This window comes from Nicotiana tabacum, chromosome 4, assembly GCF_000715075.1.
Source record: "Nicotiana tabacum cultivar K326 chromosome 4, ASM71507v2, whole genome shotgun sequence".
Classification (NCBI taxonomy): domain Eukaryota; kingdom Viridiplantae; phylum Streptophyta; class Magnoliopsida; order Solanales; family Solanaceae; genus Nicotiana; species Nicotiana tabacum.
The window spans coordinates 39,059,975-39,072,918 of record NC_134083.1 but is presented as its reverse complement, the minus strand read 5'-3'; the positions used below and the strand labels follow the sequence as shown (position 1 = coordinate 39,072,918).

General features: G+C 37.7%; 2 protein-coding genes across 3 annotated transcripts; one reads left to right on the top strand and one right to left on the bottom strand.

The window, feature by feature from the left end:
- The first annotated feature begins 3,849 nt into the window (after window positions 1-3,849).
- On the top strand, window positions 3,850-8,760 carry LOC107807692 (uncharacterized). Of its 2 annotated transcripts, none has more exons than XM_075251721.1 (2): window positions 3,850-6,026; window positions 8,047-8,760. In XM_075251721.1, the coding sequence occupies exon 1, from the start codon at window positions 4,164-4,166 to the stop codon at window positions 5,967-5,969; it is 1,806 nt and encodes a 601-aa protein (XP_075107822.1). In that variant the 5' UTR covers window positions 3,850-4,163; the 3' UTR covers window positions 5,970-6,026; window positions 8,047-8,760. The 2 variants fall into 2 exon arrangements, with proteins under 2 accessions (XP_075107822.1, XP_075107823.1); XM_075251722.1 differs by lacking the exon at window positions 8,047-8,760 and adding an exon at window positions 6,825-7,877.
- Window positions 8,761-9,493: 733 nt separating this feature from the next.
- Window positions 9,494-11,390, bottom strand: LOC107807690 (transcription factor MYB102). The gene is made up of 4 exons (XM_075251720.1): window positions 11,213-11,390; window positions 10,901-11,101; window positions 10,488-10,617; window positions 9,494-10,416 (listed from the first exon to the last, which is right to left on the bottom strand). The coding sequence occupies exons 2-4, from the start codon at window positions 11,031-11,033 to the stop codon at window positions 9,591-9,593; spliced, it is 1,089 nt and encodes a 362-aa protein (XP_075107821.1). The 5' UTR covers window positions 11,034-11,101; window positions 11,213-11,390; the 3' UTR covers window positions 9,494-9,590.
- Between the last annotated feature and the right edge of the window lie 1,554 nt (window positions 11,391-12,944).

The window sequence follows — 12,944 nt, the reverse complement described above, 5'->3', positions numbered from 1 at the left end:
CGACCGAAATCGCCAAATTTCCAATTTTGCCAATTCAAGCCTAATTCTACCACGGACCTCCAAATCACATTCCGGACGCACTTCTATGTCCAAAATCGCCTAACGGAGCTAACATAATCATCAGAATTCAAATCCGAGATCGTTTACATATAGGTCAACATCCGGTTGACTTTTCCAACTTAAATTTCTACTTAAGAGACTAAGTATCTCAATTCACTCCGAAACCACTCCGGTCCCAAATCAACTAATCCGATATAACATAATATAGCTGAATAACATAAAAAAAAGTAGAAATGGGGGAAACAGGGCTATAACTCTCGAAACGACTGGCCGGGTCGTTACATGGATTATTAGGGTTGTGGTCCGGTGAAGGATTTGGTGGTTCTTGGGATGGATGATTCTCCTTAGAGGCTTCAACGCATAGAGGTTGAGTGTTATCTAGTTGAGGAGGTGCCTGTTGAGCATATTTTGGGAATTTAACAATTGTGGTGGATTGACTTTGGTTTTTGATAGGGCTGGGGATAATTGTTATGTTTATTGTTGATTGAGGAAGTTGTGATCAGAAGGGTGGTCAATGTGTTTACGAATAGATGATTGAGGCTGTGAGTTTATAGTTTGTGGGAGGCGTGACTTTGGAATAGACTCTAGTTGATTGACATTTCCTTGTGGAGCCTGTTTTGGTTCATTGAGTTGGGTATTGGAAGAAATGGGTTGGGATGAATTCTGATGAGCTCTCCACTGGACCTTCTTCTTCTTTCCTCTCTTTTTATTTAACATCTGTTGTGTTTGAGCCACATGTTCATACTGTTTAGCTTTACTCTGATGTTGTGTTAACAAGTTGTTGGTTTGCTGGTGAGTATGCATGTTTTCAGTCTGTATAGCCTGATTATCTTGTCCTTTTTCCACCTGTTCTGTTAAAATATTGCTTTGGAGGTTGCCATTTTGATCCTTTTGCAGAGATTGCCCATTGCAAACACTCCTATTAGTAGCATGCTGACCATTTCTTCTAGAGTTTCTTTGAACTTTCCATTCATCGTTATCCACTTCTTTGCTGGAGATATCGTGAGCCTTAAATTCTTCATCTCTCTTTTTGTTTCTATAAGAATTTTGATCATGTCCTTGCATAGAACAATATGGGCAGTATGAAGGAGCTCCCTCATTAACGATATCTAGCCAATAACCATCCTCAGCATTAGTGACTAGCCTATTGAATCCCACCCAAATTTGATCTTGCTTAGGTTTTAGCAAATCAATTTCGACTTTCAGCTTTTCCTCATTACCTCTATACTTCGAATAAGTAGCCATGTCTAGAGCCATAGCAGTTCCGACGGAGCTAACCATCATAGATAATATATCCCATCTGAACAAATGCCATGGTAGTTGATGAATCAAAATCCAGACAGGAGCTATGGTTGTTTCATTTTCAGGGACAAAATCAGGAGTGCACTTAATTATCTTCATAATATAAGGACCAAGGGTAATGAAGGGCTTGCAATAGATATGATAGAAATCAGCTTCATTAGAAAAATCGATGTACACATGGGTGGGGTCATAATAGGCAATCTTGACAGTACCTTTCAAAGGTACATGACTGATGAATAATTTCCTGACTTCCTCCATGTTTGGCTTTCCTTTAAGAAACTTCCCAACAATAGTAAGCTTACAATCCTCAGCTAGATTAACAAAGTAATCCTCAGCAGTAAAATAAACTGCTGGCTTACCCATGTGAGTTCCATGCTTAATATCAACAGGTTGTTTCCCCACAGAGATGCTAGCAAGAGTTGCAGAGATAGAAGAGGCAAATGAAGGTTTGGAAATAGAGGCAGGTGGCCATGATGGAGCCTTTTGATTGATTGTGGCTGTGGGGGTGTGGGTTACTGTTTGGAGTGTTCTGCTCAGTCTGGTGAAAATTAAAACTAGTATTTTGCATGACATTGTTAGCACAACTAGCTCTATGAGGTGGGTCAAAATTAGAAGAAACTTTTATAGACCGGGGTAGCGATGTGGTGCTCTGAACCGGAAGAGATGCCCTTTGGTCTTGTAAAGTGCAAAGATCCGTTGGGAGATTTGTCTGTGCTAGAGCATTGAAAATTCTAGTGTGATTCTCCTTATTTTTGAGATCTATGGTAGTATTATAATGTTGAGATACAGAAGATAGGTGATTATTGGCCTGATTTTGGGTGTTGATCGGTGGTGGAGTGTTAAGGGGAGAAGTAACTCTTGTGCTAGGTGGGGTGGATTGAGTGGTTGTCAAGTGCTCATTGGTTGATTGTGGTGGTGGATCTGGTGGTGCAGGGGGCGGGGGCTGTGGGACCATTGGTGGTCCATTGGGATCTCTTGAATGCATTTAGAGAGAGGCCAGAGAAAACTTTTAGAGAGAGTGGAAAACCTTGTTTGGTTGGTGAATGAAAAATTTTTTCCGGAAAATATTTTCTAGTGTTTGATCAGTGAATAGAAAATATTTTTTATGCTATTCTCCTCACTCCTCTTCCCCCAAGTCCCCACGTTTCCTTGCTCCCGCACCCCCCCTCAATACCCAACGTTTTCAGAACTTTATTTTCTTCAAGAAATTAATTATTCTTCTAAAAATTCATACAAACCCAAATGAACTAATGTGTTGCTTTACTTTTTTTTACACAAAAATAACGTTGAAATTTGTGTTCCATAATTAAAAAAAAAATACTTTTTTTTTGGTTAAAAAAGAAAGTACTCTTTCTACAACATGAAAATAAAGTACTCATTTTATTAAAATAAAAGAAAATACTTTTTCTATATCATGAAAAGAAAATACTCATTTTGTTGAAATGAAAGAATTTTTTACTACGTCATTCTGTTGAAATAAAGAAAATACTTTCTACATTATGAAAAGAAAATACTTTTTTTGTTAAAATAAAAAAAATTACTTTTTTATATCATGAAAAGAAAATACTCATTTGTTGAAATGAAGAAAAAAATTATATCTATAACATGAAAAGAAAGTATTATTAATAATATTTTTATTTAGGACGGGGGCGGGGTGAGGGGGTGATGGGTGGTGTATGGTAGGGGCGGGGGCGGGGGTGGGTAGGTGAGGGTGGGTTGGTGGGGTTGGAGAATAGGGTGGGTAAGATCGAATTTTTTTTTTTTTGAAAATATTTTTCCTTCTCTTAATAGGAAAAATATTTTCCTCCAATTAGAGAAAAATAAGTTAATAAGAAAAATATTTTTTAAAACATTTAATCCAACCAAACATGAGAAAAGTTTTCTAGGTACCAAACACATCCTAAGTTTGTGTCGTTTTCGTAAAGGGGTTGACGAAGACTCGTGTTTTCGATTTTCCGTGATAGTTTGGTACAACAAGACAAGTAAATGAGTTGTTAAAAATTGAAAGAATAAATCAAGTGCAAGTGGCTACGTAATAACAAAAGTTCCTTGATATTACTCGAGCATTTCAATGTAGCTTCACACTAGTATAATAAAAGCTCCTCAGCGGTCTTTTACCCAAATAAAAATACAAAAAACCAAGCACGTAAGCTATATTTAGTTAGAGAGTTGTGGCCAATCAAACGTATGTAGTATCAGTCTAGCAAAGAATTTTCTGAAGTAAACTAGACGGAACGTATTAAAAATTTATTATGGCATCCTTTTTCTTTGAATTATGAAAGTGTTCAGCTCATTGTGGTGTGAATAAGAGGGCTTGACGGGTTCAGTTGTCAATTGCTACGACTCATTTTTAATTAGAGACAAATATATTAGTAGCAAAAATTTATTAGTAATACATAATTTTTATATAATAATTAATAATTAATAATTAATAAATTAGTGTTGCTTCAGCTAAAATACGCGTGTCGATAAGTTTTCTTTTGTTTCTCTCTTTGACTCATTCTTCTTTCTATCATTATTTGGTCATTACTTCATTGCCACAGGAATTTTTCCTAAAGCGATATTATCCCATACTAAACTTTATCGTAGTACCTATTTAATTTATTGACCCATTGACTCTTGTGGAAATATGATTCACCCACTGTACTATGAAATCGATTAAACAATTCCCAGAAATGTTAAATTAAGCTGTTTTAAAGAAGGTATGTCAGCTGGTCTCCCAATTAAAATTCTGCTGCTGTTAGATTTTTATTCCTCTTCTCCTTCGAACCCACTTTACCAATTCGAAGAAGTCAATATTGATGGCGGAAGAAGAGAAATCAGTGCAAGAGGAGCTTTCACTTCCAATTCTACTTGCTGACAGAGTAATTAAATCAGCCCAAGAAGCTGAATCATCCAAAGTGGAATGTGCGGAACTGGCTCGCCACGCTACTCAGCTCAGCCAATTCCTCCGAGCCACAGTTCGCCTTACCAGTTCATCCCAATCCCAGTCCCTTTACGATCGGCCCATCCGCCGTATAACTTCTGAAGTTACCAAAACTCTGGACCGGTCCCTTACTCTTGTTCGCAAGTGTCGTCACAAGCCCAATCTCCTCCGCCATGTACTCGCCATCACTTCTACTGCAGACTTCCGGAAAGTCTCTGCCCTTCTAGAAAATTCCACGGCCGACGTCTCGTGGCTGCTCTCCATTTTCGACCCGGATGCGGGCCCCGCTCTTTCCCTTCCCCCTATTGCCAGCAACGATCCTATTATGGCTTGGGTTTGGTCTTACATCGCTACTGTTCAAATGGGTAATCTCCAGTACCGTATTGACGCTGCTCAGGAATTAGCTAACTTAGCTCGCGATAATGACCGCAACAAGAAAATGATTGTTGAAGAAAACGGAATTCCTCCTTTGCTGAAGCTGCTCAAGGAAACCACTTCAGCAGAAGCACAAATTGCTGCAGCAACTGCTTTGTACAACTTGGCTGACGATGAGGAAAGAGTGCGGGCGATAGCGAATGATCTCGGTGTTCAAATTGTTGTAAAGGTGCTTGCGGAAGCGCCCATGAGAGTTCAAATTCACGTTGCGAATTTGGTCTCAAGAATGGCTGATTTGGACGCGTACGCGCAGGAAGAATTTGGGAGAGAGAATATAACTAGGCCGTTGGTGACCCTTTTAGGAATGGATGTAGTTTTGGATGATAACAGGGAATCGCAGCCACATAAGACTCCTAGTTTACATTCTTTAGTTCAAATAAATAAGGAGATGGCTCGGAATAATTTTAGTTTTCATTCTAATTCAATGGATGGGAGTAGTAGGGGTGGACATTATGGTAATAAGAAAGAGAAAGATAGAGAATTGGAGCCCCCTGAGGTGAAAGCTAGGCTTAAGATAAGCTGTGCAATGGCACTGTGGAAATTGGCTAAAGGTAGTTTGTTAAATAGCAGGAAGATTACTGAGATTAAGGCTTTGCTTTGTTTTGCAAAGATTATTGAGAAGGAGAAGGGGGATTTGCAGATTAATTGTCTGATGACAGTGATGGAATTGGCTGCAGTGGCCGAGTCTAATGCTGAACTTAGACGAGTGGCGTTCAAGCCTACATCACCTGCTGGAAAGGCGGTTATTGATCAGCTATTGAGGGTGATAAATGAGGAAACCAGCGCTCCATTGGTGATTCCGGCTATTAAGGCAATTGGGTTGTTGGCTAGGACATTTCCTGCAAAGGACACACGAATCATTGAGCATATAGTGGCTAAACTTGGGCATAGAAATACTGATGTAGCTGTGGAAGCATGTATTGCTTTGGAGAAATTCGCATGTCCGGACAATTTTAATCGCATGGAGCATTCCAAGGCAATTGTTGAATTTGATGGAGTACCAAAGTTGATGAATTTGCTGAGGAGCAATGACCGAGGACAGGTACACGAGCTTCTATTGCTCTGCTACCTTGCTTTACATGTTGGTAATAGTAAGGCCCTTGAGCAAGCAAGAGCATTAAGCTTCCTTGAGGGAGCTGCTCGTCATGTAGTTTCCCAGCGTCCTGATTTGAAGGAGTTGTTTGCCAAAGCGATCCACCATCTTGCACTTTATCAAGCTGGAGGTCATACACATAGACAAGTTTAATGTTTCATCGTTGGGATTCCTATCCAACCAGAATGTCCATGTTTCTCGAATAATCAGGTTTGAAGCACTGTCCCGACAAAAGTCCTATTTATTATTCCTGCAGAATTTTCAGCTTCAACATTTGAAGATTGCTATGTGAAACTGATGTGCATTGGCAGCATTGTACAGATCAGGAATTATCAAACTTACACAAATGTTACATTGTTTATCTAAAGGTTGTCTACAGTCTTGAAGGTCACTTAGGTTAACTTGCTGATTCTGCTTTACTAAGATATTAGAAGAACCAAAATAAATCTTGATTGCTAACAAAAACAGTTCTTTTTGTACTTGGTCTGAGAAAGGGAATCACAGTTCTAGAATAAATCTAAGCCGTTCAATATCATCATTCTAGTGCTCTAATTATCTCCAGGCCAAATATGTAAAGTATCTGGCAGATGTTAATATATTTTTGGCCATCAGCTTTCTTTTGCCATCACATTTTTAAGTTCGTATTGCAGAGTCCTATTTTTACGTGAAATAACTTCTTGCATGTATCATCTCAATACTTGGTAAGCTATTTTTAGAGGATGTAACAATGGACACTTCATCGTAAGGGTGCAACCCATTCGTTTATAACATTTAGATTAGACATTTAGTAGTTTGATTAGTATATGTATGAGTCAACACTATTTGTCTCTCCTGGGAAAATAACACAAGAACAGTTGTAGAATAAATGAAAAATTAGTTAATAATCAATGTTATACTCGGAATATTCGAGACCGGTTAGATCCATTGTGAAATTTTAACTTTATGCATCTATCCTGTTGTGAATCATTCTTTGGAAGGGGAATTGATTTGTCGCACGACGTATACCAGGTTTCCTGCTTCTTCACATATCTTCATGGTTTCAAATCCTAGGGTTGCATTGCTGCAGAGAGAGCGTTGATTCTATGTGATAAATGATAGTAATTGACATCTATTTGGAAGAAGTGTATTATCAGAATAAGGGTGTCAACAGCATGCAGAATCAAAGCTATTTTGTGCGGCGTAATATTTTTTACCACTTTTTGAAGCAAGATTATATATGCAGTAAAGCATACCTATTAATATTGGTCAATTATGCAACTTAGGGTGTGACGTAATGGTCAATGAAGTGGGTGAGAACCATGAGGTCTCAGGTTCAAATCCTAATGGAGCTTAAAATACTAGGTGATTTCTTTCCATTTGTCTAAGCCTTGGTGGACATAGTTACCCGGGTGGACTTCTTAATCAGCAACATGCTTGTTTAACCAGCAGCACTCCCTATAATTTTTTTTTGTGTGGGTAAATACAATTTTTGATTACCAAGTGCAAGAATTACCGCATAATAAAAAAATAACTGTAGCAGCAACACAGTTTCAGTTAACATACTGGCTACATGACCATCCTAACTTCCCGTCCTTGGCTTAAGATTACACTGGATAAAAATTCAAGGATCTCAACTTCAGTTCTAGACTTGGCTTTAGCCTTTAGGTTCCCTCTTCCTGGATAACCGTCTTGATCAGCATATCAGCACTTCTAGTTTTTTTTTTTATATTCATAAAACAAACAATATTATTACTCAACTAAACTAGTCAACTGAAAATACAAGTTACAGGCCTTGTACAACATCCATGTCGGAAAACTAATTTCCCGAAAGGCCCCTCGAATTAGAGAGAGAACTAAACGAGTAGTACCAACTACCAGAAGTCCACATTCTATCATAGATGGGAGCAACATGTGCCTTACACATTTGAATTTGCCATATTTGTGTGCATACAATACAAGTCGATCTATGGACGAAATAAGGATTAAATATGGTCCATTGAGAGGATCGGCAGCAATGTCCAACTTTTGCACAAAACAAACTTGTGGCACGAAAATAGCCTATTTGTGCAAATCACCCATCCCATCACACCCCCCCCCCCCAAATATAATGTGTTAAGGTCTATTCTAACTGATAGTACGCTATATTTATGCAATTTAGACACTATTTATACTCTAATTTAGCCGCACTTTATTGATATTTGAATGCTAAAAGATAACAAAATGCTCTAATTAAGAATTTTATGCTTTGCAGGGGCCACTTCGAGCTAGGAGGAAGCTAAAGAGTGTTTTGGAGTCAATATGGAGTGTGGAAGCCCAATCGAAGGTTAGCCCGGTCGAAAAGGAGCGAGAAAAGCAAGCGGGGAGGTCCCCTCCAGGTGCGCGGCCGCGGAGTTGACCGCGAATTTGCCACTTCGAGCTAGGAGGAAGCTCAAGAGTGTTTTGGAGTCAATATGGAGTGTGGAAATCCAATCGAAGGTTAGCCCGGTCGAAAAGAAGCGAGAAAAGCAAGCGGGGAGGTCCCCTCCAGGTGCGCGGCCGCGGAGTTGACCGCGAATTGGACCGCGCACTGGAGGCAGAACACTGGCTGAAATCCACGGCCTGATCCGCGGTAGAATCCGCGGCCGCGGACGGGCGGACAGAGGCCAACAACTCAGGGGCAATTACGTAATTTCTAAGGCGACTAACCTAAACCTATATGAAGCCTAATTCGCCCAGAAGAGAGCGAGAGCTGTTTTTAAGAGTTTTTGGAGGCAAGAACAAGGGAGAGAAGACGGAGAATTTCCTAAGAGTTTTCATCTTCTTCTTCTTCTTACTTCCATTGTTGATTATGAATTGCTATAGTGAATTTTTATCCATTAGTATGGGTAGCTAAACCCATCATTTAGGGTTGATGGAACCAATTGTTGGATGAAGTTTTGACTATGTTTAGATATAATTGAGCCGTTTTTATTCTATGATTGTTCAACTATGTGTTGTGTTGTGATTAATTGAAAGAGCCTTTGATTAATCGTGTCTAGTTACCTTGTGTTGCTTGAGAAAGAACACTTGGTTAGATTGTTGTTGAACAACACCACTTTCGGGTAAGTTAAAAGATTAATTACTTGAAATTAAAAGCGGGGGTTAGAGATAACGAAGCTTTGGTGGGATAATTCTGAGTTGCATAAATTGTTAACTAGAGTAGTTCGAGAGAATGCTTCTAGTAAATTATCGTAATTGATCGAGAGATAATTACGGTAACCCGGAACTCATAATGCTCATAGAGTATTACGGCGAGATTATAGCTAATGTGTCAGGAATTAGTCCGGCAATTGGGGAAATCAATAGCCCTAGATCTTTTTACCTTTGAATTCAACCTTATTCTTGATTATTGCTAATTTTATTGTCATTTTTCATTAGATAAATTAATTCCACCTTTGCTCTACTAAAAATCTTGCATCCGGAAATTATCTGAGCTTATCATTAGCATTGTTAAAGGTTGTAGTAAATAGGTTAATTCCATGTGTGATTCGACTCCGGACTTAAATCGGATTATATTTGCAGCGACCGCTTAATCTTTTTTACAAGGCATAGTTGGGCGTTATCACTAACTTTATTTGCAAATTGAACCTTTGGTCTGGGAAATCTTCTGTTCACGCTTACAATCCGCACGAGCGCAGTTACTATTAAAACGGACTAGAAAATACTCATTACAGATCCTATGTTTATAACACCTTTGTATATTTATCTGATATATAGGAAAGAAGAAAGTGGGAAAGCAAGGGAAAAAAAAGGATAATAACAAATCGAGTTTACAGTTTAAATTTGCTGGAAGACATCTAGAGTCGACCCACTAAACTCTTCAGTTAAGGAACTCAATGGATTACTCATGAAATCTCCTGAACTGTGACCATAGAGCTCTCTTTCTTGCCTCGGACTTGACTTCAATTCTTCATTCTTGATCCCAACGCATGGATACTGAAACAAAGATTCGATTTTGTTATCAACTTCCCATGACAAATCTTCACTATTTTCCAACATTCTTGTCATCCGAATTCCAGCTGTATTCTGATAGCTACATATATTTGAACTGTTACTTGAACTCAATCTTGAAGTTGAGCTGCTAGCAAAATCAGTTTCTGTCGTCTGTCCATGTTTTAATTTTGTTAAACTTGTCTCTGAACCAAACCCATAATTTGGATTTCCCTGGAATTCTCTCTGACGATTATCATTCGGCCTCATATTTTGCTGGTATTGAGCTAATATTTCTGAATTATACCCACTCGGATTCACATTGGCTTGGAATTCATGAATAAACAAAAGATCAAATACCTGTTTACTTACAAATTGGTCTTTTGAAGCTTCTGTTAATTGCCCATTTACCTCACTGTTAAAACTTCTATTACTCAAGTGAAATGGTTGGTCCACTAATTCAGCTGAAGGTAATTCAATAAGATGTGGTATCTGCAACATTGAGGTCTTATTTCTACAATTCTCTTCATCCTTTACTTGATTCTCACTTAGGGGCTTGTGAGTATTTGGATCAATCCCCTGCTTTATTAGTTTCTTCTTCAAACTCGAATTCCAGAAATTCTTTATCTCATTATCTGTTCTCCCTGGTAATTGGGCAGCAATTTGTGCCCACCTGTTATATAACTAAATTATTAATTAAGTACTAAACAAACCAAAAAGATAAAAAAGGAGAAGATGAATAACCTGTTTCCGAGAACTTGATGGAGACTAATGATCCTGTCCTCTTCATCCTGTGAAACCATTCCTCTTTTAAGATCAGGCCTTAAGTAATTTATCCATCTCAATCTGCAACTCTTTCCACATCTTTGCAGGCCTGCAGCATTTCACAGCATAAGGAAAATATCATTAATTGGCATAGAGCAGAAAAAGGAAATTTAAATATATAAAACAAAAGGGCAGCTCGGTACATAAAGCCTCCCGCAGGTTTCGGGATAAGGGCAGCACCCCAAGGGGTGTAATGTAGGCAGCCTACTCTGATGCAAGCATCAATCGCTGATTCCACGACTTGAACCCTATAGGTTACACAGAGACAACCTGTTGCTCTAGATAAAGGAAACTGAACAGAAAATAACAGTAAGAACGTTTATAATAATTACCAGCTAGCTTAGGGACAGAACTCCAGGATCCAACACCAAATTTGGTGATATAATTGCACAATTTCTCATCTTCTTCTGGTGACCATAATCCTTTCCTTAGCTTCTGCTTCACACAACAAGAATGGCGCCCCATTTATCTGACTGTTGCAGCCTTAGAGTATTTCTGCACCTAGCTTTCAACAGTGACTACTTGTCTTGTAGCTGAAAATTTCAGGTATGGAAGCGAGATTATAAAGTCATCAGCATTAATATTTGAGAAGAAAATATCAACGATAATCTATGATTCAAAAGAAGTCTACAGAAAAATCATACTTAGACCTCAAGCTAAGAGAGAGAGAGAGAGAGAGAGAGAGAGAGAGAGAGAGAGAGAGAGAGAGAGAGAGGTGAGGCAATCAAGTGGTTTTGAAGCAAATTTTTTTGCTGCTTTTGAAGTGGACTGGATTGATTTTTAAGATATCTCTAGATTCCAAGTATTTATACAAACTTGCAGAAAAGAAAAAAACCGAATAAATATATAAGATTAGAAAGGAGAAGTCTATAAACGTGCTATTAAGAGTAAGCATTTAAGTGTACTCAATTTTAGCCCTACATTCGCAATTATACAGTATGATTGAGTTTTAGTGTTAGTTGCATCATTTTCCTCACAAATAATCGTATAGACAGATGTTGCAATTTGATAATAAGCTAATGGGACCCTTCATTTACTAATAAGTATGAGTTTAATTTGTATTAGCTATATGCATATATCTCTATCTTGTAACCTCAAATTCAGCACCATCGTCATCAGAGATTGAACCATTTTTTTCTGGTTTTGTTTGTTAGTCACTGTCTTATAAAGATTGAATAGAAATAACTGAACAAGTTTGAAAGATTCGAACTATATTTTTGAACACTGTATCCAATTTCCAGGACCATTTCTCAGATAACCACAAAAGAAACAAAAGGTTATTTTTGGACAATGAAAGCATACTTCATCAATCGTCACACCCAAAATTTCTTCATGTGTTTATTTTTTAATATTTTGATATCTCTTTGTAAATTTTCTGACTCTATTACTGGTCACACCCACTTTGTTGAAAATAACCTTCATGTGCATTCGCTTCGAAAATAATTACTCATTCTTTTATGAATCATAAAATTACAAATTCTACGATACCCAAGGAAGGAAAATAGATAGTGCATTTTCAGTTTAGAATAAGTCTAATTGCAAATTTTAAGAATCAAAATCACAAGATTAGTTTTAATGAGCAAAATTTTATATCTTTATATCCAAAAAAAAAGAGAAGTTTTAACATGATCATTTGACTGAATTGTTCATTTAAACATGATCATTTCACTTATTAACCACCCACCCCCACCACCTTTTCCCCAAAAAAGAGCTCAATCTTTCAAAATCAATTGTCCGCTGATGAAGTAAAACATAATAAATTCACATGCTTCTTGAAAAGAAATAAGAAGCGGAAAAGACAAAATAATGGAAAAGAAAAGATAGTGAACAAAAGTGCTTCAGTCGAGTTTGAATTGCCGACATAGAGCTAAGAGTGACCTTAACCCTCTCTCAAAACCAAAGCACCCAGGCCCAACATACAAATTTGACTCTTACGAAAACTGAAAAAAGATTAAAACTTGGACAGGGGTTGCTTTTTTAAGATGAGAGGTTTAGTTTTGGATTTTACTTATAAAATGAACATTTTCTTGATGGGTAAGAACGGAGGAAATGAAAACTACGTATCAGAAATTTATTTGGAAATGTTCGTAGCGTATTGTTTTGCATGCAATGTCATTCTCCAACATATTATTTTTCAAGATTCGTTATCAGTACTTCAAAATACACGGCATACACATACCTCAGGAAAATTGTGTCATTTTCAAAAGTTTTCTCTATATTTTTAATGAGACAATACACAAGTGGCAGTATACATAATTTATGTAGTTTGTCCAGAATTTTCAATTACTTAATTTTTTCAAATAATGAAACGTAAATTGCTTTCACATCCAACTGTGTATGTTTCAATGAATAACTTCACCAAAATCATACGTGTTA

Bases quoted from the DNA above. Each gene is read 5' to 3' on its own strand.
- LOC107807692 (XM_075251721.1), top strand. From the start codon at position 4,164: ATGGCGGAAGAAGAGAAATCAGTGCAAGAGGAGCTTTCACTTCCAATT.
- LOC107807690 (XM_075251720.1), bottom strand. From the start codon at position 11,033: ATGGGGCGCCATTCTTGTTGTGTGAAGCAGAAGCTAAGGAAAGGATTA. The intron at 10,618-10,900 runs GTAATTATTATA...GAAATGCTGCAG, and splicing joins TTCTGTCCCTAAGCTAGCTG to GCCTGCAAAGATGTGGAAAG. The intron at 10,417-10,487 runs GTTATTCATCTT...GTTATATAACAG, and splicing joins CATCAAGTTCTCGGAAACAG to GTGGGCACAAATTGCTGCCC.